This window comes from Mastomys coucha, unplaced genomic scaffold (genome assembly GCF_008632895.1).
Source record: "Mastomys coucha isolate ucsf_1 unplaced genomic scaffold, UCSF_Mcou_1 pScaffold1, whole genome shotgun sequence".
NCBI classification, from domain to species: Eukaryota; Metazoa; Chordata; class Mammalia; order Rodentia; family Muridae; genus Mastomys; species Mastomys coucha.
In genome coordinates this window covers 67,415,541-67,441,763 of record NW_022196891.1, presented here as the reverse complement: position 1 = coordinate 67,441,763, position 26,223 = coordinate 67,415,541, and the positions used below count along the sequence as shown (strand labels likewise).

At 42.1% G+C, this 26,223-nt stretch overlaps 1 protein-coding gene across 7 annotated transcripts in view; it reads left to right on the top strand.

Moving 5' to 3' along the window:
• Positions 1 to 3,994: 3,994 nt before the first annotated feature.
• The window catches only part of Uap1 (UDP-N-acetylglucosamine pyrophosphorylase 1), a 33,139-nt gene continuing 10,910 nt past the window's right edge, over positions 3,995 to 26,223 (top strand). For 3 of the 7 annotated variants that reach the window (XM_031388783.1, XM_031388773.1, XM_031388733.1), the window contains exons 1-5: positions 3,995 to 4,226; positions 11,012 to 11,334; positions 16,577 to 16,781; positions 19,650 to 19,825; positions 22,257 to 22,429. In XM_031388783.1, coding sequence (XP_031244643.1) covers positions 11,055 to 11,334; positions 16,577 to 16,781; positions 19,650 to 19,825; positions 22,257 to 22,429 — 834 coding nt within the window. In that variant the 5' untranslated portion in view covers positions 3,995 to 4,226; positions 11,012 to 11,054. Of the gene's footprint in view, positions 4,227 to 4,253; positions 4,578 to 7,437; positions 8,487 to 10,076; positions 10,199 to 11,011; positions 11,335 to 16,576; positions 16,782 to 19,649; positions 19,826 to 22,256; positions 22,430 to 26,223 lie in introns of those variants that run through there. The other 4 variants (XM_031388739.1, XM_031388747.1, XM_031388755.1 and 1 more) reach the window with 4 other exon arrangements.

Here is a 26,223-nt window from a genome sequence, read left to right as displayed (position 1 = left end):
AGAGTAATTTATTATCTGGATTGAACTTTTTAATTCTTGGATTATTTTCATACTTATTACCTGCAGAGAATCACTGCTATATAGAATTGGCTTGACTTTGAATCTTGCTTTTATGTCTTCCTATCAATTTTGTGCTCAAGTGATTCACTTCACTTTTGTCAAAAAAGTGTCTTTATTAAGGGGCAGACCAGATGATGTTTAGGCAACACCAAGGGATGGAATTCAGAGTCTTCTCTTCCACCACAGACAACCTCGCCTACATGTGGAGTTCTCCAGCTTTGCAGGCCCAGGACCACCACACTGGCATTCACTGTAACCTCATGTGCTTCTTAGGTTAGAGTCGGTTGTGTTTTCTCCTTTGTATGTATCGCTCTCAGCCTCCCACACATTTTAGATCCTCTGTGTATCTCAGAACCCCCTGAAGGACACGTGTAAATGTTAGGAAGGTGTAGAAAACACTACGTGAAACATTTGACATTGAAGAGGGAGTTTTCTTCATTTCACAATATTCCAGAACACACCCTGAACTAGAGAAAATGTAAGTGTTGGGAGGAGCGATGAGCTCAGGCTGTATCATCTCCCAGGAGAATAAAGTCCTTACATCCTAGGAAACTGTCAGCAGAAAGGCAAAATGCTAGTCAGTTCACCACCCACTTGGGCACAGTGATGCCCTGAGTGCTCAGGCCTTGCCCTGACCCAGGCTGAGCAGAGCCACACTGTCCTTGTGCTTTGGTATGGCAGCCCCGAAGACCCACACACTTTTCAAAAAAAAAAAAACCTAGGTGGGTTCTAACGGATTCTGATGAGCAAGCAATGTAGGCAGACTGGCACGTGTCTGACAAGTCACTCAGAAAACCAGTTAAGCCAAGGTGTTAAGAAATGTATTTCCCAAAGTTAGAATAATTTACAATTTAGCCAAATATGCTTACCCCAAATAATCTAAAAATCACCATAAAACCTATTATTATTATTATATGACATTTCAAAATTTTAAATTATTTCACAGCAATGGTTCATTTAAAAGCACCTTTTCTCAAAAGGGAAGGGAGATTACCGTTTCATTCATATATATATATGGAAAGTCAATGAAACTCATTAATATGATAAAAAGAAAGCATCTCATACTCCAATATAACTTTCGTTTTGTCTGTGTTTCTGGGGATTGAGCTTATATATCCTACGCAAGTGCTCTTGTCATTGAGCTGTATGTATCCCAGCCTTATCTGTAGCTTTATCGTGTGACTATTCTGCCTCTCTTTTCATTTTCCCCTTATCTGTTTTCAGCTAATATTTACCGTCTAACAGCTGTTCGGTAGCACTCTCTCCTTTCCCTTCCCACTCTGTGCTGTTGTGTATTGTGTATTTCTCAGTGTTGGTGATCTTTTCTTTTCTGGTCTCATAATATCCATTTAAGTATCTGTCTGCCCATCCATCTATCCAGCTAATAGATGAAACTATTACCCATTTATTTGTTTTTTATTTTATTTTCTGGTTTTTTGAGACAGGGTTTCTCTGGGTAGCCCTGGCTACCCAGAGAACTCACTCTATACATTAAGCTGGCTCAGGAATCCACCTGCCTCTGCCTCCCAAGTGCTGAGATTAAAGGTGTGTGCCACCACTGCCCGGCTACCCATTTATTTTTTTAAACTGGTTTTGTTGTGCCAGAGAAATGTTGGTGATCCCCCAAAACACACAGGAGCCGATCTGATGCAACTCACGGCAGGGTCTTTATTCTAGTCCAGCTAGTTCTGCCCCCCCCACATCCCCCAATGCACCACCACCACCACCACCACCATGCAGGACGGTTTTGGAGGTGGGGGAGCCCTGAATGTCTATCGGGGCAAGGCTTTACAGTAAACATCAAGAGGGAATATGTGTGCAAGCATCTAATTGGAAAGCTCCTGTGGCCATTAACATAATTGGCTGGTGCTGGGAGTCATATCATAAACTTAACTTCTGCTCCCCTCTGCATTGGTGGTCATTAGGCATGGGGTGGGCTTGTAACCTGGGGGAATAACCTGGAGATGCTGGTCTTGTTGGGGATTAGCCTAGAGACTGGATCTAGGCTCAGACTTGGAAACTAATGCTAGATACCAGCCTGTTAGTCTACCTGACTTCAAACTTAGGTCAGGTTCTCTAAAATGGAGTCTGAATTTAAAAGCTTTGGCATCTTACTTTGAGCTCACACCACTAAACGTCTGTACCTTTTGGCAAGTATTCCCTTTTGACACTTCAAATTTCCGAGTGTATTAGCATTTCTTAGGTAGCTATTTGCCTTCCATAAATTATATATATATGTGTATATATATACATACATATATATGTGATATATATATATATGTGCTGAGTACTAAAGGGCAGCTTTCAGAAGTGTGAGGTGGTCCCTCGATCCTTTCTGAGACTAAGGATGGATTTTGGAGGAAAGTGTCATCCTCTGCTCTCTCTGAGCTCCAAGGCCCTCATCTGAGCCGTTGCTGCTGTACTCATGGCCCTCCCTTTGGAAAAAGGAGCATCTATCTCCCCCACCTCTCTCATTGTACTGGAGATCCTTTGAAGAAATAGACTCTTGATTCCCCTGGAGAGTCTATCATAAGGTCTAATGTAGAATAACTCAATAAATACGTTTTGGACCATATGCTCTTTATGGAATGCTGCAGCTGCCAGTTTCTTCTTAAGAGACTACTTCAACCCCAGCGACTGGCATACGTAAAGGTCAAGGGATTCTGGGTAATCCTCATAGTGTACGGGCTTTGTATTCTTCACTTAAGACTGGGTGCTTTCAAAACTGGAAATATGAAAACTAGAGAACACACCCGTGTTGTTATTCTTGCTCCAGGAAGTCACACCTGCCACTATCAACGGCAGTGTGGGTGGCGTTTACAGCTTCTCAGGTGATGTGGCACTCTGACAAGATTTCAGAGGGCAGGCAAGACTAAGGCCAAGCAAATACTGCTAATAATATATCACATCCTTCCTTGATCCTGTTCCACCAAGCTGTTTATCCATCACAGAGTTTTCCATCCTTATCAGATGGAAAACTATCTTTTTGTTTACAAATGATACCCATCGTTACGTGATAAAATTTCTAAATGACATAAATTGATAGTAAAGTCTGAATGAAAAGTGAATACGCAAGAATGACTAAGAAAACACTGAAAATGTAAAATGAGCAAGTCTATCCACCAGTTGGAAGACATCTAACTGACTTTCTCCAGGATCCAGGATATGTTAAATTAAGTTGCTTTTGACATCTCAACAAATTGGACTCTTTCAAAACCTGCAAAATCCAACATAACTTTAAATATAAATGCAACTTCATAACACTGCACATGCACATCCGCTGCCTATGGTGTAAACAGGACCGTTGAACATTAGCTCTTTCCTCCCAGCTAAGTCCTGCTCCCTGGACCGGTTCTCACTGACTGGCACACTTAGCACGGCCTCAGGTTATCTAATCCCTTTTGATTGCGTTTCTTTTTTCACCTGTCGCCGAGCAAAAGGCAACCTGGCTGTCTTGACACCCAAGAGACTCAGAAGACAACGACAGAGGAAGCCTGGGTCACTGGCAAGCAGGCAGGTATCTGGAGAATCAGAGACCGAACCAGCTAGTTTAAGGTCACAGGCCTGCCCCGGAGGAATCTCTGCCTATAAACCGGCGGGTCTTTCCCAACCGCATCCGTGGGCGTTCGGAAATCCGCCTCTTTAAGACTCACTATCTGCGCCCTGCTCCGTACCAGGCGCTCTGGTCCGCCCCTGGTGACCCTTAGGACCCGCCCTGCAGTTTGTCCTTAAGGTGGCGCCTGGCCTCACCTCCCCGAGGCCGCGCGCGTAGCCGGCCCCGCCCCCTCCCGCCTGTGCGTGAGGGGGCGGTGCCGCAGACTGACAGGACCCTTGGCCATCCTTATTGGGCAAGAGTCTGAGTGACGTAAAGAGGCCCCGCCTTCCGATCGCCGGCGCCCGCCCCTTTGGCCGCGCTCGGTCGCTGACGTGTCGGGTCGGCAGGCTTCCGCTCCGCCCCTGGGTCGCAGCCACTCACCGCGGCGGGAGGGGCGGGGTGGCCGGGGCCCGCGCTCCCCTCGGCCGCTGCTCGCGGCCCGCCCCGCCGCCCCGCCGCCCCGGCCCCTCGGATGACGGTATATATTCCAGGCGGGCGCGGGACGCCGGCGAGTAGCCGAGCCGAAGGAGCCGGAGCCGGGTCGAGCCGAGCCGCGGGATTGTCGAGGGAGGTAGGGGGCCCCCTTCACGCACGCGCTCCTATGCCTGGCACGCGGACCCAGCTACGCGTTGCCGCACCACGCTCGCCGCCGGCCGCTCCGAGCTCGGGAGAGGCGTGGGCTGTGTCGCGGCAGGGCGGGGATGTGCGGAGGGTCTGCGGGGAGACCCGAGTGAGGAGGCTTGGTGGTGATGGAGTCCCCGGCGCGTGTCAGCGCTGTTTTAAGGGGGCCCTCACCTGGATTGGGGAAGAGGAGCCACGAGGGTCGGGCATAGTTGTGTCATTTCTGAGGGGGTCACCGGTGGGAACAAGCGGAGGCTGTTACTGTCGGGAAGGCGAGTTGGGGTGTTTTGAACCCACGAGGGTAAGAAGAATTGATAGTTCCGACGAGGACGGTGGATCCCAATGGGGAATGTGGCTAGCCCAGGACCCGCTTGCCACTTACCCGCTTCGCTTGATACTGATAGCGAGAGAGGTTCAGATTTCAGGGTTTCCCCTCAGTTGGAGTGTTAGAACTATGAGTCCTGAGGGCCGAGAGCACACATATGCTCTTGAAGATCTTTAAAAGTTTGGTCTGAGGCTGGGTGGCCTTCACCGGCACACTGTGAAATCTGAAATCCGGTGATAATGATCATGCTAGTAGGTTATGTATTTATGTGAGGCAAAAGTTTAGGGACTTGGAGGTGAAGTTCCCTGGGCTAGGATCCAAGAGTTTGCAGCGAATGAAGGCATTTGTGTATTTCGTTATTAGTTGACTCACTTGGCTGAGGGAAAAGACTTCATAGTCGGTGGTTAGGACTCAAGTCAGTCTCGGTACCATTTCTCCACCCCTCCCCCTCTTCTTACTTTTTTCCTGTTTTTTTGTTTTGTTTTGTTTTTCCCGAGACAGGGTTTCCCTGTGTAGCTTTGGTTGTCCTGGAACTCTCTCTGTAGACCAGGCTGGCCCAGAACTCACAGAGATCCATTTACTTCCTAATGCTGGGATTAAAGACATGTACTACCACCGCCTGGCTCCATATGTTTTTTTTTGTTGTTGTTGTTGTTGTTTTGTTTTTTTTGTTTTTTGTTTTTCCCCCAAAAGCGATTTACTAACCCATTCTGAGGACATATAGCAGCAGAGGTGGGGGAGGAACTGGGAAGTACTGGACTTATTTAATGTGGCATTTAAATTCTAATAAAGGCATGTTTGATAATGGTTTGTCATTGATATTGATCCAGGTGTGTTAGGTTGTAGGCACACACCAAATCTAGTCATAATTTCTAGTGCATACTTTTGTTCTTAATATAAAAATCCATGTCTTTTAAATTCTCTGTTGCTATATACCATTTACTTACACATACACACCCCTCTTAAGAAGATCAGTAGGAGATACAGTACTATGGTTATAGCTGTGTCAGGTAAATATAAACCATGTTTATTATGAATGTTACATGACACATAAATGGACAGATTTGATTTTGGTAATAAGTTTTGTAGATTGCTGGTGTTCTGGGACCAGATATCAAATTTTATGATGAGTTGTTTTATTTGCATGAATATTTTTTCTAAGCACCTATAGGGGAATAGTACTTAGTGAACGAGTTTGCTTCTCTCTCTCTCTCTCTCTCTCTCTCTCTCTCTCTCTCTCTCTCTCTCTTTGTTTCTCTTCTGAGACAAGGTTTCTCCATGTATCTCTGGCTGTCCTAAAACTCGTTCTGTAGATCAATCAGGTCTCTGATACACCAGCCTCTGCCTCTGACCAGACCACGATGGCCTGGAACTCACAGAGATCTATCTGTCTGCTTCCTCAGTGCTAGGATTAAAGGAGTAAGCCTCCACTGCCCAGCTTTGAATGACATTTAAAGGAACAGTTCTACTTAATATTTATCATGGTATGTTTGCCTGTACTTTTAGTAGAAGAAAGAAAGAAGTACTTTTAGTACTTTTATGAAAAAGGCCGGATTATCTTCATGAGGAAATACATACACTAGGGAAGTGAAATTATTTGCACAGGGTCAAATGATGGGGTCGGGGACAACTAGAGTCGGGAAGCAAGAAACAGGGGTGCTTGTTTGGTTATGTGGGTCCCCAGTGATCTGAGCATTACAACTCCCGAGTCCTCAGGAAAACGGCTGGACACGAGACCCTGGGAGTCGTTCCCTGGAGAATAAATGCAAAGCCACCTTTTCCTGCTGTCTTATTTTTAATTTAATATAGAAAAAATGTTCTTTGAGAAGTTTGTACATGTTCCAGCTATCTTATTAAATGCTTTTTAAAAAAGTGATAAAACGCCGGGCGGTGGTGGCGCACGCCTTTTAATCCCAGCGCTTGGGAGGCAGAGGCAGGAGGATTTCTGAGTTCCAGGACAGCCTGGTCTACAGAGTGAGTTCCAGGACAGCCAGGGCTGTACAGAGAAACCCTGTCTTGAAAAAACAAAACAAAACAAAACAAAAAAGTGATATAACTCTTGAAACTTAAATTTCAACAGAATTTTTTTTTCTTTTGGTGTTGAGAGTCTCCTACTCTGGAATGTGAGTATGAACTTGTGCTTTATCTCACTTCCCTGCCACCCACATCATACTCCAGTGGGCAGTAAGTGCTCAGTAACTAGTTGGTGAATGAATTAATAATCACACATACAAGTTAATTTTTCCCCTTAAATTCTCTGTTATCACACGTGCTCACGAAAAGGTAGCTTTTATGGGTAAGTTAATCACATCATGAGGAGTGTGACTCGGGACAAATCACAACTCATTGTAGTTTTGTGACCCCAAAAAAAGCAAACCACGTTGGGTCCATAGGTTATGCTGGAAGGGAAAATTCCCTAGTGAAGTCGTTGCCCGTGTAATGTAGCAGGGCATGTTACTACATACCTGATGATGCCTGCAAGTAAACTTGTAAAGGTTTACTGGGAAGCTGGGTGTTAGTTTAGCAACAGCCCTTTTATCTTGTGTTTCCCATGGGTCTTGGTTCCAGCAAGAAGCTACACTGAGTGTTTAGCTTATCCACGTTTGTACTCAACTGTGCTCCATGATGTTCATGTGATGGAATCACTAAAGGATCCCATTCTCAGAGTCTGCCTGTCCCCTGTACAAGGCTGCAATGGCCTTCCAGACAACTGCTGCCACCACATCCTGATCTCTGAATATATCACACTGGGAGGCATTTCCTTAGTGCGCCCATTGAGGAAATTGTCTTTTCTTGTATATTTGATAAACTTTTTGACTTTGTCTATAGTAGTTCTTTCATGTTCAAAAGGTTGTGCGTAGCATTTTATAGAGGCCTCTCCATGTCCTAGGCACTTTCAAAACTGCTTTTCATCATAGTAAGGAGAGCCTCAACTTTAGAGGTAAACCTTTTTTAGAGGTAAACAAAAAAAACTTTTTGGTTGTTTTGGTTTTTTGTTTGTATGCCTTTGAGACAGGGCCGTGCTCTGTAGCTTGAACACAGTCTTAATCGGTAGCCTAAAGGATCCTCAGATTCTCCATCTTGCTTCATCCACACAAATGCTAAGATTGTGGCACTCACTATTCCACCTGGCTAAGAACGGTCTTTGCTCCATTTTGCTGAAATGAAAAGTTAGGGCATTGAAATGTTAAATAATTAGGTCAAAATCACAAACTTGGACCATGGTAGAATTGAAGTAGGACCCCAGGCAGGCTGATTCAAAAGCTCAGTGATGGTCGCCACCAAATTCTTCTGCCTGCATTTAAGTGAGACCTCTCTCATTGGGTTCTTTGTGTTTCTTCTGCTTTTGTGAGAGAGGAGAGAGAAAGAGGATAGACTTGGAGTCATGTATGTCTGAGTTAAAAATTCCCATCTTTCTAGTGATGTAAAGGCAAATTACATAACTTTTTTTGAGCTTCATTTTCTCATTGATTGTGAAAGGTTGTTAGGCCTCAGCCTTGGATTAAAATTTTATTCCTATTTTATTGACACTGGGGTTGAAAGTATTTATGACTTGGTATAGGCAATAAAATTAGGAATGTCTGTCTGTTCCCACATCTGACAGCAATGTGATGGGCTTCTGGGGTGCCTCTAGAGGCGGCTCTGGTGTTGCAGCATGGTCTGTTTTCCCGTAGCAAGACTTCCCGAGGACGTGCAGGCGACCAGAGTCTCCAGGATGTCTGCCACCTACTTTGTGTGGGGTAGACTCCTTGTGTGGTGTGGCAGTGGGTGAGCCTGCACATGCTGCCTTTGCTGCGGAAGCCGTACTGCTATTCTTACCCTTGCCTTGATGGACACAAGGTGCAGAACTCCCTCTGCAGTTTGATGTTGAATGGTTGTGATGAGGTAAAAACTTATCTCATCTTATAGGTGTGGGGCCTGATGCCTGGAGCAGCTGAGTGATGCGGGCATCTCATCTTACAGGTGTGGGGCCTGATGCCTGGAGCAGCTGAGTGATGCGTATGGACTGTTGAATGCTCTGTAGCCCTGGCCACCATCCTGTGACAGGAGGAGAGGGTGGTACCTCCTTCCCTTTAACTGCCAAAGCTAAGCAGTTGGAAGGCGGGGCACTGGTGATTTTTTTATAGTGAGCCCCAAAGTTAAGTTATCCCTTTCATTCAGACCCTACAACCAGTCTGGGACATACCCTTGGGTTTTTTGTTTTGTCCCTTTCTTCCAATTGTTTTCTTTTTTAGTTAGCATACAAAATAATGGATTTCATTATGGCATTTTTAGACATGTATCAGACATAATTCATGTTTGTTTTTCCACTGCCTTCTTAGCTCCCCTTTCTTAGTCTCTCTTCTGCTTTCATGTCACACATATGCCTACATGGGTATCTATAGTGAAGTTTAGATTCTGCATGTAAAGAGTAACATATCTCTGGTGTGTTCATTCTCCATTCTACTCCCTTGGACCTTTCCCCTTTTATTTCCTCCTTTTTCCTGGTGCATGTACATGTGCATAGGCATGTTTTAAATCTCGATTCTGCATATGAGAGAAAAAAAATACAGTACTTGTCTGAATTTCATTTTCTTCACTGATGGCCTCTAGTTCCATGCACTTTTCAGAAAATGACATTTCATTCTTTATGACTGAATAAAATCCCATTACTATAGATAATCATATTTTCTTTATCAGTTTGTATGTTGATGGGTATCTAGGATGGTTCTGTATCTTGGCTGTCATGAACAGTGCAGCAAGAACCGTGGATGTGCACATCGATATTCCTGCATGCTGACTTAGATAGCCAGAAGTGGTTATAGCTGGATCCTGTTGGAGTTCTACTTTTAGATTTTGAGCAACCTCCATCCTGATTCCTATAGCAAATATATAGTTCACATTTCTATTAGTTATCATACAAGTGTTCCTTTCCCCCACATCTTTAGCTACATGTGGTATCACTATTTTTTTCTTTTTTAAGTTTTACTTTTTACAATTGGGTGCATGTGTGTGTGTGTGTGTGTGTGTGTGTGTGTGTGTGTGTGTGTGTGAACATCTTATGGAACTTGGATCTCTCTTTTCACCATGTGGGTTCTGGGGATAGAATTTGTGTGCTCAGACTTGGAGACAAGTGTCTTTACCTGCTGAGCCACCTTACCTGTGTTTGTTTGCTTTTTTATTTTTTTTGATGATAAGCATTCTAATTGGGTCCCCTTGGGTTTTCACATCCACATTTGTATTTTAGCTTGCTTTCCTTCTAGCTGTCTTGCTTTGCAGTGTATTTGGTACCATGGCTTCTTTTTCTCTTCTCTTTAAAGCACATGGTGGTAGTAGTGCCCTGTGTATCTCCATTGTTGGCTTCCCATCTCTCACTCTTTGATCTGCAGTCTTTGCCTGGTTTTCATGGGCTAGCCCTGCCCTACACCATATCCTCACTGTGCGTAAGCCTTCACTTTCTGACTGATTCCTTTCTTCTTTACCCTCTTTCACCAGAGCCATCAAGGTCTCCTTGTTTCCTGCTCTCATCTATGCAGTCTGTTTGACCCCCTCCAGGGTCAGAGAGCTAGATTGTGAACTTTTCCCAGCTGGTGCCTATTTAGAGCCTGCATTACTAGGTGGGTGGTAGACTAAATATTTCTTCATTCCCTTACTTTTTAGCACTATGAGGTTTAAGAGTTGGCTTTGTGATCATAGAATACTCATGCTTGTGGCTAACATGGTCTTCTTTCCTGATTGTTATGTGTGCATCCCCTTTCTTTCCAGTTAGGGCTCAGGTTTGTAGTGAGTAGGTGATGGGCATGACTCCCCCGTTTCCCTGTGGAAGTTGCTATTGAAATAATAGTTTTCATAGTTATAGGTGGTGCTGAACTCTGAGTACAACAGTAGTTATCTTCACTAGAGGCAAAAGGAGAAGAACAGCTGAACTATGAAGTGGTAGCGTAGTGTTCAGAGGAGGAGTGTAGCAGCAGCAGATGTGGAGAGGCAGTGGAGAGATCGAGAGCATGAGGTACCACTCCACTGGCCGCACCTCCTCAAGGTGAATACTGATAACAGTTACAAGTGAAGGAGAGATCGGAACATAGATGAGACTTATAAGTAAAGTGTTTCATATAGTGCCGGCACATAGTGCTAATTATTGTTTAAGTGTGAGCTTTCACAAATATTGAGTGTCCAAAAGGCAGAAGTTCATTTCTAAATATTGAGTTTTTAAAAACATAGTACCATACATAGCTTAATGATGGGGCTATGTTCTGAGAAATGTGCCATTAGGCTGTTTGATTACTGTGCAAACATCATACATGTATAACCTAAGGTAGCTTGGATTGGGTGATAGAATCTCATGAGACCATTTTTAGCTAAGTGATCTTGGCCAAAATGTCAGGACATCTGTCTGCCCTTTCTTAATTCCTTTTCTTTTTGATTCACAGCTCTCCCTTTTCTGGTTTTACCAAGCTTCACTCCCAGAGCACTATGAATGTAAATGATCTCAAGCAAAGGTTGTCCAGAGCTGGGCAGGAGCACCTGCTGCAGTTCTGGAATGGGCTCTCAGAAGCCCAGCAGGAAGAACTTTACATGGAGCTCCAGGCCATGAACTTTGAAGAGCTGAACTCATTTTTCCAGAAGGCCATTGGAGAATTTGATCGGTCCTCTCACCAAGAAAAGGTGGATGCACGAATGGAGCCTGTGCCCCGACAGGTTTTGGGCAGTGCTACCAGAGATCAAGACCAGCTCCAGGCCTGGGAAAGTGAAGGTACTAAGCATTTGCTCACGTCTTACCCAGTGTGTTATGAGATATGCTGACATTGTTCAAGTTGCCGGATCATGTAGCGTTGTGCCTGTCATACTAGATCAGATGACCCATTAGCAAATGGCAGGCATTCTTGTCAAGGTAGCTGTAGTGACTGCTGTGGCTCATCTACATGCTTGAATTATCAATGCCTGCTTTCAAAGCTCTTCTCCAGTCTATAATCCACCTTGATCTCCTTTTGTCTTTAAATTCTATACTTTTGCTAGGTTACTTTCCCTGAAATTTTGTGGCATGAGATAAATGTTCCAATTTAAGCTGCTTTGACCTGAAAATCTGCCTTGAACTGGTTTTCCACAGCTGAATTTGCTGTTTTTGTCTGTGTTACTGTGTCTCATGCCTGTTGCTGCACATACTGTAGCTGAGGCAGGCTGTTCACCTTGCCTAGGTGTTCTGTTATGCATTTCCTCCTGTGTTTATATTTGTCTTTAGCTTGGTCTGGCCTGTGCCCTTTCTCTGCTTAGGGTCACCTTGAAGGTCATGGGGCTGTGCAGGACGCAGTTCTCCTGCTGTGGACTGACATTCTTTGTTTTGTTTGGGAGGTACTAGAGATCAAGCCCAGGGCCTTTTGCGTGTGCGGAAGGCACTCTGCCACGGAGCCACATCTGTAGACAGGGTCTTAGTTTCCTGCTGGTTTTGCGCTTACCATGAAGGCCAGGGAAACTTTGAGCCTGCAGCCTTTCTGCCTGGGCTTCCTCAGTGGCCAGAGTTAGAGGCCTAATTCTTACACTCATTCTTCTTTAAAAAAATTTCTTTTTAAAAAAATGTGTATGTATAAAATGCTTTGCCTTCATGCTTACCTGTACATCACTTGTGTGCAGTGCCCACAGAGGTCGGAAGCGAGTGTCAGATCCCTTCAGAATGAAGTTAGAGAAGGTTGTGAGTTACTATGTAGGTACTGGGAATTGAACTCTGGACTCTTAAAGTCAGTGCTCTAAACTACTGAGGCACGACTCCAGCTTCCTCACACTCATTCTTTAAGGTCATTCTCCATATTTGCTGTTTTCAATGCTTTCCTCACTGTGCAGAGTTGGAATTAGTTGTGTATGCTTGTGTTTGATTCCACCTTTAGTAACAGCTGCTTGCATTTGTCTTCCTAGTTACATCATACACTTTTGAAGAGCAGCACATGTCCTGATTTTCTGTGTATGTTAGACATTATCTAGAAGGAAAATTTGCAGTTATATATTGATCACTATTATGTGTTGCATTTGCCCACAGATTTCTTGTTCAAAACATATACTATAACTTAGACTTAGGTCTAGTACTAATTTATACTTTTGAGAATGGCAGAATAGTTCCACTGTAGCTTTTTGGTAGAGTTGCTTTTTGTAATTTAGTCCTCCTGTGGATAAAACATTTGCTAACTATCATACCCTAGGCCTGTGTATTAGTTACTTTTCCATAGCTGTAATGAAATACCAGACACATAGTTTAAAGGGAGAAGTATATATATTTTGGGTCACAGTTTCAGAGAGTTCTCTCCATCCTAATCGGGAGGGCATGGTGGAGGAGAGCTGGTCACATCATGGTGGGCCTGGAAGTAAAGAAAGAAAAAAGCCAGTGCTTCACTGGCTCCTTCTTCCCCCTTTGACTCTGTCATGGCTCCTACCCATGGGATGGTGTCATCCTCCTGCACAATGGGTCTCTTTCCCTTTACTTAATCTTCCCTAGAAATACCCTCACAGGTATACCCAGGAATGTGTCTTACCAGTCCCTTAGGTGAATCTAGATCTAGTCAGGTTGACAGGGAAGGCAGACTAACACAACAGTTGAGTGTTACACTTACTTTGCCTTGTTTTCTTTTAGATTTATTTATTTTATGTGTATGAGTACACTGTAGCTGTACAGATGGCCATGAGCCATCATGTGTGTGGCTGCTGGGAATTGAACTCAGAACTTCTACTGGCCCCACTTGCTCCCCCTGCCCCTTGCTCCAGTGTAATTTACTGTAGCTGTCTTCAGATGCACCAGAAGAGGGCGTCAGATCTCATTATGGATGGTTGTGAGCCACCATGTGGTTGCTGGGATCCAAACTCAGGACCTTCAGAAGAACAGTCAGTGCTCTTACCTGCTGAGCCATCTTGCCAGCCCCTTTGCCTTGTTTTCTTAATGAATGAACAAGTGAGACTAATATGCTTTATTATAGAATCTATCTTCAAAATATCTGAAGCTGCCTATGACTATATCAGATCTATTTTTCTTATATTACCTAGTTGTATACATGTTTACTTTCATAGATGTAAGTAATATGATAGCAACATTATTATCTCGGTGGCTATTTTTGACATCCCTCCTCTCACTCCATGAAATAAAAAGACAGCTGGTGTCACTGACATTCTCTGTACCTTCCCTTCCCTAGGCTGACAGACAGGTTTATTGATTTTTAAATTGTATTCCAAAGAGCCCCAGAGAGTTCACTTGTGGGAAAGCTGTTTCACACAGGGAAGAGGAAGCTGATTCTACCTGGGCAGGTCTCTAACCTTTCACATCGTCACAGTGCTTCTGCTTCCTTCTGCTCTGTGTATTTAATTGTTATATGAGGCTTTATTCAGGAGGATTCAAAAGGATGTTAAAGAGCAGCTTGAGTAAGATGGGTTATTCATTCAGAGGATGCCTTTCAGATCTGAAATGCGCACATATGTATGGCTGACCTAGCCTCTTGGCAAGAGAAGGGTGGCTAACCTGGCTTCTTATGGAGAGAGCCATGGCTGACCTGCCCTCTTACCAAGAGCTGTGGCTAACCTAGCCTCTTACTGAGAATTGGGCAGGGCCACTCAGAATCAAGAGAATGACTTTGAGATGAACACTTGTGAGTTGAGAGTTTTGGTGATATGGTGACTCATTCTGACTTTGGAATCATTAATCTTGCCGTCCTGCTCTGGGTTTCAAAAAGGCTACTGCTCCAAATCAAAGGTCAAATGGGCTTCTTCCCTCCTATATCCCAGCTGCCATGGTTCCCTTTAGGGATTAAGGAGGTTGGAGTCATAGCATGAACATTTAAGGAATCTGGCATAATGGCTGTAAGTAACAAGCAGACCTCTTTTGGAGTCTTTAGCTTTTAATGGACTCTGTAGAACTAATCTACATTTATAATTTTTTCATTTATAGTACAATCCACAGTTGTTAGAACCAAGTATGGCCCAAGAAGGAGCAAAGCAAACTTCCTTTTGGCTCAGTACCAGGAAACAGTATTTATTTGTGGCTTAACAGTTGGGTGGAGGGGATTTTGTAACTGATTTTATATCCTTCTCACTTTGGCAGAAATTGCTGTGTGTTTGCGCAGTCATGTCAATAGAAAGTTCCCACAGTTGTTAATCAGAGGGAAGAGACTGCAGTGGTGGAGATTGTATCATTGTGTTTTATATACTGCAAGGAGTCTCATAACTGTTTCAAGGATAATTTTGTTTTCTTTATGATGGGGAAAAAAGTATTGTGTAGTAGTTTCCAAAAGTCTGTTATTGAAATGATAATGGACACTTGAAACTGGGGGTAGAAAGTTATTTCTTAGGGGCTAAGTAAGCTCCTTATTGAAGAGAGGTCTTACTTTAATTTGAGTTTTAAAGTTTTTTGGCTACACATAAATAGTGTAACATAGACTAGCAACTGGGGGAACTCTTAGCTTTGAGAAGAATGCCATCTTAGTAAAGGTACTCTGGGCTAGTCTGATTGCTGAGTGAGTGTCAGCCTTGATTTAAAATGCACATTTAGTTAAGGGCAAGTTAATCTTCCACTTATACTAATAACTATTCGGTGTTACCCGTTTTCTGTCTATTGGGACATTTTCCTAGCAAGTATAGAGGTGCTGGGAATGGATGCTGCATAGTAAGCGTCCCACCACTGAGCTGCGTTCCCCATTTCTGAACTGGTGTCTCTTCTCTTTCCGTAACAACACGACAGGAAGGTAACTGTCTTGTGGAGAAGAAATGTGCTCAACATTTCTAATATAGTAATGTTTTAATAGATTTGTTTTATTTTAAAGGTAATATATACTTATCTTAAAGAAGTTAGAAAATACTAAAAATGTCAAAGAAAAAAGAAAATTTCTGCCATCCTACACTCCAGACAAACATAACTATTAGTAATGTTTTATAGTATGTTCTTTTACATGCATATATAGGATATAATTGTGTAGAAATTTATATGGATTTATTATGAAATAGTTCAAGCATATTATGAACAAGTATTTTGAGACAAATATGGTATAGTAAATGCCTACATATGCTACTTTGACTAAAAGTTAATTTTTTTTTGGCTTCATGTATCCTCCCTTTTGTTCCCCTTTTTTTGTTGCTTTATTCCAAATATCAAGCTGTTTTTATCATCATAGTTCAATATATATGACTTGAAATATGTATACAGTGCCAAAATATTTCCTACCAACCCACACTGATCACAATTCCTTTTTGTTGAATGCCTAGTGAAATTCACAGTAAGTAATGCATTAGTTTATAAAATGAGTTCAGATAGATATGTCCTTGATTAGTCTACTTTTTGTATTTAACATTTTGGGAAGCAGTTTCAGTTGTAAGATTTAAAGACTTACGGTGGGCATGGTGGTTCATGCCTGTGGTTATAAGGCGCGGATGTGGAAGCAGGGGTTTTGTGCTTCAGTATTTCTTCTGCCTGGGTTTCTTGGATAGCTTCCTTCATGTGTCCTAGTTGAAGCGCCTGTTGGTGTCGCTTGACTTGTCCTGAAGTGTCCACAGTTTAAGTGGAAGTTGTTGTGCTCTACTTCAGAAGCACCCATGAGACCGTCCTTGTTTTACGCACCTGTCCAAGTGAAAGCACAGGAGGAAGTGGTCCAAACAGGACGTTATCCAGGAAGGCCTTGCTCTTTCACAGGCCACTGGGACCACGCTCTCTCTTGTAAGGTTGTCAAGGAAGAGTGTGCAGAACCTTCTGGGCTCACAGTGCCTGGATCTCCAAAGAGAGAAGTTCTCTACATCTGTAGTTGTCTCTCTCTGGCTTAATTTTTGTTTTGTTTTATTTTTTTATTTATTTCTCTGTGTTAAAATCCATCCTGTAAGAAAGTCTTGACTCAGTTGGAGTTGGTGTTGCAGAGCAGTTGTGAGCCAGCTGGTAACTGAGTCTCTCATTAGTCTTTGGGTGTTTGACTGGATTGCCTAAGCTTAAGTTTGTGTGTTGAATAATGGAGGTTTTATGATGCATGTGTTTTCTCTTCTAGGACTTTCTCAGATTTCTCAGAACAGAGTAGCAGTTCTTCTCCTAGCTGGTGGGCAGGGGACAAGGCTCGGAGTCTCATACCCCAAGGGCATGTACGATGTTGGCTTGCCATCCCACAAGACACTTTTTCAGATTCAAGCAGAACGTATTCTGAAGCTCCAGCAGTTAGCTGAAACACGCCATGGTGGCAAGTGCACCATCCCATGGTAAGCCACGTCTCCCGCTGAAGTGTGCTGGGTAGTATTCAACTACATATCAAGTCTATCCCGTGGTCAGCCGCCGTTTCCTGTGCCCAAGCTTCTGCTTCGTAGTATTCAAATGTATATCAGTTTGCTGACTAGAGGGCACGCTTCCTGGTGCCCATGGTCTTTGGAAAGGTAATTCTCTATGTGCTGAAAGTAGGATATGTTAGAGCTACCTACCTAAGCTCGGGGCTTTCCTGGGAGTGCATACTCACTTTTATACCCTTAACTGAGCACCTTAAGAATACCTTTCACTGTCCAGCAAACCCCCAGTTCAGAAACTTCTTACTGACTGAGAGTGTGTCTAAAGTAGGCTATCTGGTAGAAATTAATTTCCTCCTGAAGTCTGAAGGTGTTGCTTTATTATTCCTGTTGTTGCTGCCAGGTGTCCAGTGTCATTTTGATCCCTAATCGTTTTCTTGTTTCCTCTCTCAAGCATTTGGGTCTCTCTCCCTTATAGTACCTGAAGCTTCATGATAAGATGGTATGGCTCATTAGGCTTTTTCAGTCTAGCAAATCAGGCCTAAGCACCAGGTTAGGAGGTTCTTCCCTCTTCCCCCTCCCCCACCTATTCCGTGTCCACCCCAGAGATGAAAGCCACGTTGACCTCTCTGCTATGGGTCACACTTATTTCCTCGGCAGCTACTGGAGTGCTGCCTAGGGCCTCAGTCTTGGCCACTGCCTCCTAAGCACGAGGAGTGACACTCAGGTGATTCTGCACTGCCTTTCACTACTTTTTCTTTTCTCTTTAGCTCTCTGATTAGTTTCCCAGAGCAGTTTTAAGGGGGAACCAGCTTGCATTTGACATCCCTCGGGGCCTTGATCTTATTACTTCAGTCCCATAGGACCAATCAAAACTGCTGGCTTTCTGTCTCCCAGCAACAGCCTCTGGTCCTGGTGCAGATTCCCTAGCCTATTCCAGCATCAGAAAAGGCAGCAGGAAGAGGCAGCTGCTTACCTTCATTTCCTTTGCAAGGGTCTCCCTCTCTGGGGCTCCAAGTCTGAATCATGCTGCTCTGCCGCTCTCTGATTCCTTTGAAGACGTGGTTTTTGGAATAAGTTTTCAAGATGTTTAAGTTCTTTTCCTTTTTCTTTTTCTATTTTTTTAAAGATGTGGGAAGGAACACAGGAATGCCCATGACCTTCTTCAGGTTTTTTTTTTTATTTTTATTTATTTTTTTATTTATATGTATGAATACGCTGTAGTTGTACAGATGTCCGTGAACTATCATGTATGTGGCTGCTGGGAATTGAACTCAGGATCTCTACTGGCCTGGCTCACTCTGGCCCCGCTCGCTTTGGCCTGCTTGCTCCACTCTGGCCCGCTCGCCCAGCCCGCTCACTCTGGAGTAATTCACTGTAGCTGTCTTCAGATGCACTAGAAGAGGGCATTAGATCTTATTACAGGTGGTTGTGAGCCATCATGTGGTTGCTGGGATCCGAACTCAGGACCTTCGGAAGAGCAGTCAGTGCTCTTACCCCCTGCGCCATCTCGCCAGCCCTCAAGTTCTTTTTCAATACACAAGTATTGGGGTGCTGTGAACTTTTCTTTTTTCCATCTTGATTCCTGTGGGGGTTTTGGGGGACTTGTGTGTTCTCTGTGGTCAGCATGTTCTTTATAGCCCTGGTTCTGTTGTCATGTTGGATTCTTCGTTCTCTTCCCTCTGCTTTTTAGTGCTTTGCTTCTGTTTGTATGCAGAGCAGTTTCCCACCTCTTTTTTTTATTTCTATAAAACAAAGAGTTGTGGCTCAGCTTATTACAAAAATTCAAATGCCCCAAATGATTTGGTTAACATATATATTTACTGTGGCAGGAGACCATGCCATTTTCTCCATTAATTTAAATAATTATTTTTGTAATTAATGTAGCTTAAATTCTGGTAAGGCCCTGAACTATTTTAGTTCCTAATTGTAGTTTTAGATAAGATCTTTTTTCTCCTTTGCAATTCTGTCATGAATTCAGTGTTTTAAAAAAATGAAAGATTTACCGGGCAGTGGTGATGCATGCCTTTAATTGGGAGGCAGAGGCAGGTGGATTTCTGAGTTCAAGGCCAGCCTGGTCTACAGAGTGAGTTCCAGGACAGCCAGGGCTGTACAGAGAAACCCTGTCTCGAAAAACCAAAAAAAACCCCAAAAACAAAAAAAAAGATTTGTTTTAATTTTTCTGTGTGTAAATATTTTACCTGAATATATGTCTGAACCCCTTCTGTGTGACTGATACCCAGGGAGACCAGAAGAGGTACTGGATTCGTAGGACTGCAGTTAGAGTCAGTTGTGAGCCACATGTGCATGCTGGGAATTGAATGATGTCCTTTGGAAGAGCAGACAGTGAGTGGTCTTAATTGCTGAGCCATCTCTCAAGATCCTGAATTAAAGTTTTGTGGTTAACAGAATGTATAATTTTACTTCTATGATTGTAACTGGATGGTGAGCAGAGTCTGGGGTCTATTTCAAATTTTAATAAGAACCACAAGAGAATATTAGCCTGTATCACTGTCCCCTTTTTCCTCTATTTAGAATACGAGGTTGAATTTCAGCATACACTTTCACAGAGTTTTACATGCTCACTTAGGCCTCTACACATGGGTCCTTTGCTTCTGGAAACAGGTTTGATATTTTCATAGGCTTATTTTGTGCATAAGGATTGGTAAAATCCTGGAAGAAATACAACAGCTAATTAGTGTCTCTGAGGCAGAAAAAAAGATGAAGTCAGTCAGATATGAAGCAAGCGCTCTCACAGAGCCTCTGCAGCGTGGGAGATGTATGAAGTGTACTTTCCTTCGCCTTAATTCTTGCAGTCTCGCTGCTTATAAGATGGACTCTCTTTCGCAGGTATATAATGACTAGCGGCAGAACAATGGAATCGACGAAGGAGTTTTTCACAAAGCACAAGTTCTTTGGCTTAAAAAAGGAGAACGTGGTGTTTTTCCAGCAGGGAATGCTGCCTGCTATGAGTTTTGATGGGAAAATTATCTTGGAAGAGAAAAACAAAGTCTCTATGGCTCCAGGTTTGTAATCATCCTCATGCAGTGGTGGCTTATTTGATAATATGGGACAGCTCAATAACTTCTGATTTTCTTTGGAATGGTGGTGAGTTGGATATTAATAAAACAGGTTCCTTTCCCCTTTAATTTTTTTCTTTAAAATTTTCAATGGTTTAGAAAGTTGAAAATGTCCATTAATGAAATGGATGGATTGATTTTTATACTTCTTGTGTAAACATTCTTGTGGATGTTTGCCCTAAAGAGCTTTCTGGATGTTCATTCTCCTCCCTTACTATTTTATATGTACAGCAGTGCCCTTGGCACACCATTTACTGTACTGACAAACAGCGAAGCATCACTATTTAGTAGGTGGGAGGTCTAGCTGATGGTTTAATTCAGTGCTTGATTGATTATCTGGCATGCACAAGGCTCTGGGTTCACATATCACCAATGGAAAAAACCAAAACAACAAAGTAGTGAGAGGCTAAACGATAGTTTCCAAGTGGCTTTAAATCTTAAATCATACAGAGATAATTGCTTAGGGACATTACATGGCAGAGAAATCTTCACACAGTAAGAGAGTACAAGGCAGAACTGTATACACATGAGTAGGGACCCTAGCTTGTATGTCTGCAGTTAGAATGTGCACATTGTAGTTTACTGATGGCATTTATTGGAAATGGACTGTAGTGCTTGTGTGACCACACAGAGTGCCCTGGAGAGCGATCTCAGCTGTGAAACCTGCCTGAGTTTCTCTGTGAGTCTATACTTAGAGGAAAGACCAAGAGGAGTAGACAGTAAACCAGACCTTCACCATGTGTGGGCCTGCATTTTATCTGGATTCCTGTTTGCAAAAGACTGGTTTTGTTTGTTTGTTTTGAGGCAAGGTCTAATGTAAGGCTGGTCTGCAGCTTACTGTATAGCTGAAGGGACTGATCTGCCTTCCTATACTTCCTAAGTGCTGGGATTTCACGTGTGTGCCACCATACTCTGTTTAGAAAGTGTGGAGATCAAACCATGGGTGTCAGGAGTGCTATCAACTGAACTGCATTTTCAGTACCTATATTTCTCTATCTGTCTGTCTGTCTGTCTGTCTGTCTGTCTGTCTGTCTGTCTATCTCTCCCAACCTCCCTTTTTCCCTTCCTCTGTCCTTCTCTCCTTCCCTTTATTACTTCCTTTCTTTCTTGTAGAAGAGTTTACTACTATTATTAGCTCTGTTTTGGGGTGCTGTTTAGTTTTTCATTATTGTTTAAGTAATGTCAAGATTGTTAGAAGAAATATACCAAAACAGCAATGAAGATAGAGAGAAACTTTTACTTATGGTACTTTTAATCTCAATAGGTTTTCATGTCTGTCTTTTTTTTTTTTATTAGATATTTTCTTTATTTACATGTCATATGATTTCTCCTTTCCCAGTATCCCTTCCAAAAACCAACCAACCAAACAGACAAAAACAACAAGAACAAACCCCTGTTCCCCCCTCCCTCCCCATGCTTGCCACCCCACCTTCTCCCACTTATTGGCCCTGGCATTCCCCTACACTGGGGCACAGAACCTTCACAGAGCCAAGGCCTCTCCTCCCATTAATGATCGACTTTGCAATCCTCTACTATACATATGCTGCCAGAACAATCAGTCCCACCATGTATAGTCCTTGGTTGGTGGCAGAAGTTTGGAATACAGGAAGATCAACCCACAAATCACAAGAAACTCAAGAAGAAGGAAGACCAAAATGTGGACATTTAATTCCTTCTTATAAAGGGGAACAAAATACCCATGGAAGGAGTTGCAGAACAGAGACTAACTAACAGAGACTAACTATGGAACAGAGACTGAAGGAAGGACAAGCCAGCCTAATATATCTGTCTCCTAAGAGGCTCTGACAGTACCTGACTAATACAGAAGTAGAGGCTCACAGCCATCCATTGAACTGAGTACAGGGTCCCCAATGAAGGAGCTAGAGAAAGGACCCAAGGAGCTGAAGGGTTTGCAGCCCCTTAGGATGAACAACAGTATGAACTAACTAGTACCCTCAGAGCTCCCATTTCTGTCTTCTTAACAAGTGAATTAGTGTAAAATGCTTAAATATTTTAAGCTAGGTAAGTCTGTTTGGGCTATGGATACAGACTGATTTGAATCATAAATATTAATAAAGATAAATGTTCTGAAGTAATCATTGCTTGATAAATGTTATATTGTACTCTATGTTATAGGATAAATTATTCTTTTGAGATTTCCCAGATTTACAATAATAATGTTATTGTGTGCATAATTATGCTAAAGAGACTTCAAAGCTATGTATGCATGATTAACTTTTGACACTTGATTGAACTTTATGTGCTTATTCAGTATTTTTGACTTTGTAGTGAAAGCCATTCCAGTCTTAAATGTTAGTCTTCTAGTTGCCTTCACAGAGGGTCATGGAATACTACTAGTGGGTTGTTTGTTTTCCAGATGGGAATGGTGGTCTCTACCGGGCTCTTGCAGCCCAAAACATTGTGGAGGACATGGAGCAAAGAGGCATCTGGAGTATTCATGTCTATTGTGTGGACAACATATTGGTAAAAGTGGCAGACCCGCGGTTCATTGGATTCTGCATTCAGAAAGGAGCAGACTGTGGGGCAAAGGTAATGCTTTCCCGGCTAGGATGAGACTTTGAGTGATCTTTCTCTGTCAATCTTTTTAAGGTGACCTGAATAATTTAGAACCATTCCTCTGACTAGAGTATCTGGACCATTCCACTTGGTTCTAGAGGGTCACAATTTCTTGCTTGTCACAAGAATTTAAACAATGTGAGGATGGTCATCGTAATGGGTTTGTTATTTTATTATCAAAGCATGTTCAAGCCCTTTAACCTGTTGTTTCTCTTGCTGGAGTAGATAGGCAAGGGGGTCTGGTAGAAAAAGAGGTGTAAACTTCAGTAAGGCATCTAACAGGGGCCTCACGATTTTCTGTGGATAAGGCAGAAATGTGGAGAATACAAATACAGACACTTAAAGAGATTCAATTACTGTTGGAATGACTATACGCACACTGATATTAGGGTGGAGGGAGGTATGCTGTGTATAGGAACAATTGTGTGTGTGTGTGTGTGTGTGTGTGTGTGTGTGTGTGTGTGTGTGTGTGTGTGATAGATAAGGCTAGGAATAAAAGAGAAGAGACCTTAACATTTCAGAAGATTTAAAAATATTGGTACAAATACTGATTTTTCTGAAAGTTTTTCAAAGCTTCTATTCTCAACAAATAAATGACAACACAGTCATGTTAGATCCTATGGAGACTAATGGGGAGACATGGATGAAATGATTGCAAGGTTTAGAATAAACTGGGAAGATGGTCAAGAAATAACACAGGCTCCCTTACATGATGTCTGACAGCCATCTGCTTTGGTATAATGATATGAGACTTTGTATTTTTGTGTGCGGTTTACTAATAGCATGGTGTGTTTATGTATTGCATTTGCTATATTTGTGCACTGAAAGGTATCTAGGTAGATCTGTGTCTTAGCTCTTGTGAGCAGTGCAGCAGTAACACAGGAACACAGTCTTTGCTTTGCTGACTTCAGTTCTTTTCGACCTGTACTGAGTAGTGGGGAGAGCTGAATCCATTATAAATACATTCATTCTGCCTGGGGTGACCCTTAGGTATTAATTAAGAGGTAGAAATGCTAATGATCCCAATCTGATCATCATATATGTATATGTTTATTGAATTATACTATATCATATAAACATAATTATAATAATTTAAAAATGAAATAAATTAATAAATGAAATAATAAACTAAAAAATAGAGTATTTCAAATTGTAAAAATGAATGAGAAAATAGGCTATGTAAAATATATCTCTTCTTCAAAGCTCATGCCAAAATCACTCCAAAATAGACACACATCTAAACATAAATGTGAAACCTTAAAGATGTTAAGATATAGAATGATTATATGTGTTTGATGTAAAAGTCTGTGCTCTGACAAAAACATAGTGGGCCATATATGAATGTGAAATGTCTGTTAAAAATGAGACCTTGAGGGCTAAGAGAGATGGCTCAGATGTGTGTGTGTGTGGTTTTTTTTTTTTTAAGATTTATTTATTATTATATGTAAGTATACTATAGCTGTCTTCAGATGCACCAGAAGAGGGCATCAGATCTCATTACAGATGGTTGCGAGCCACCATGTGGTTGCTGGGATTTGAAGTCAGGACCTTCGGAAGAGCAGTCAGTGGCCTTACCCGCTGAGCCATCTCACCAGCCCAATGGTTCAGATGTTAAGAGGACTTGGCTGTTCTTCAGAGTCCAGAGTTCAATTCCTAGCAACCACATGATGGCTCATAACTGTGTAATGAGATCTGACACCCTCTTTTGGTGTGTCTGGAGACAACGACTATGAGTGTGTGTGTGTGTGTGTGTGTGTGTGTGTGTGTGTAATAAATCTTTATAAAAAAGAGACCTCAAGAGATACACCATAATCTTGGTTAGAGATTTTTCTATTATAAATTAATTTCTTTCCACATTAGTGTAAAAATTAGTTATATTCAGAAACTGAAGCCCTAAATTTAGCAAATCAGGTTTTGAAAGATTAAAGTATTAGGTCTAATAAGACCTCATCTTCTTTGAGACAGAGTGTTGCTGTCAGCCTAGGCTGATTCAAACTCAGGGCAGCCCTCCTGCCTCAGGGTCTTAAGGGGCTGAAATTATAGGCATGAACCATCACATACAGTAAGACTCTTTGACTCTGAAGAGAATCATTGATTTAGATCTTCTAATTAAGACATGGGTCTAATCAAATACTCCACTAATCAAATAGCACTGTGTTTAATCGCTACTGAATTGTAGTGGAAACAGCAAATTGAATTAAGTAGCTAGCAAGCTGAAAACCACCCAAGCACAACAGTGCATTTCTGACCTTGTTCCACTTGGTGTCACTCTTCTTTCTGAGACAGAACCTTAATCTTTACAGATAGAAGCTTCAGAGTCGGTATAAAGACTGTGAGATCAGAGAGGATCTGGCTATCCCATTTGATCTAAGATATTGACATTCTTTATTCAGATAGTTTGTAAGTTCCAGATTATGGGTCATTAATTGTGTCTGCAGAAGCAGGGCGGGAATTCATGTTCCCAGCTCTTATTCTCCCATTTCCGTTATACATCTGGAGAATAGTCCTGCTTGCTGGAAACTGGTGTGCTGATTTCTGTGCACTGTTCACACAGAGACATGAGTGTTCATTTCTCAGTCAGCTGCGGCCTGAGTCCAGCTGTGATTTTCTTCTGCAGACTTACCACTTAGTCTTGGGTCTGGCATTTGAGATTGTAGTCTTTCTGAAGGAATAAGAACTCAGATGGATCCGAGCTAAGATTAGGTTGACATAGTTAAAATTTTTACAGAAGTTAGTTAACAACATTTCTCTCCCCCTAGCTTTGTTTTTTTGGGACTTGATTTAAGTTCACCTCTGCTTTCCAGATGCTGGGATTACAGATATGTGCCACTTGGCTAGACTTTTTTTTTTAATAAGTCAATTAAGATATTAAAAATATATTTGACACATTCTTTTAAATTATATTTTTATTATTTAAAGCATTTTTAAATTTGATCATATCCTTTCCTCTACCCCAGTCCTTCAGATCATCTCCCTCAGCCAACTTTTCAGTTCTTTCTCAAAAAATAAAAATAAAAATAAAATAAAAACCGAATACAACAGTAAAACCCCTTAAAATCAAGAAAACAAATTAAAACATTTTCCAAAGAAAAGAAACAAAACAAAACATCAAATTCTAACTGATTGTTAATTGTGTTATCTTGATTCTTGCTTTTTAAAACATTATAAACTATTGATCAGCTCTCTTAATTTTATACCATAAAATTTTCTTTATAATACAACTGACTTCCAATATTATATAGTTTGGAAATTTTTTTGTAATTTAGATTTTTATACTATGTAGATGTCAATAGTTATGGAAGCAAATCCTTTGCCTGTAGAGTAAATGTGAGCAATGTAAATGGATATGATTATTTCTTATTTCTTGTGGTTAGTTGGTTGTGGGGATGCATAGTAGTGACTGGAAAATAAATATTATGTGCATTTTAAAAACTCTGAAAATTCTCTGCCTAGGAAGGCACCTACTGTAGAGCTAGGGCGTGAGAGCTTGACTGGCAGGAGTTATGAACAGCCCTGACTGGCTTAAATCTCCTCTGTGTTTCCTCTCATTCTCTCCAGTCAGTACTGTGCCCCTTTCAGGGCGGTAACAGGCACTTACATGTCTAGGAGTCCCTCGATGCAGCCAGCCTGTGTCTGTGCCTCTCAGTGCTATGCAGATGAAGTACTTACTGGTTGCTTTGCTTGTCGGCAGGAGACTGGGACTATCCCAGCCGGCATATTTTTTTTATTAGATATTTTCTTTATTTACATTTCAGATGTTTTCCCCT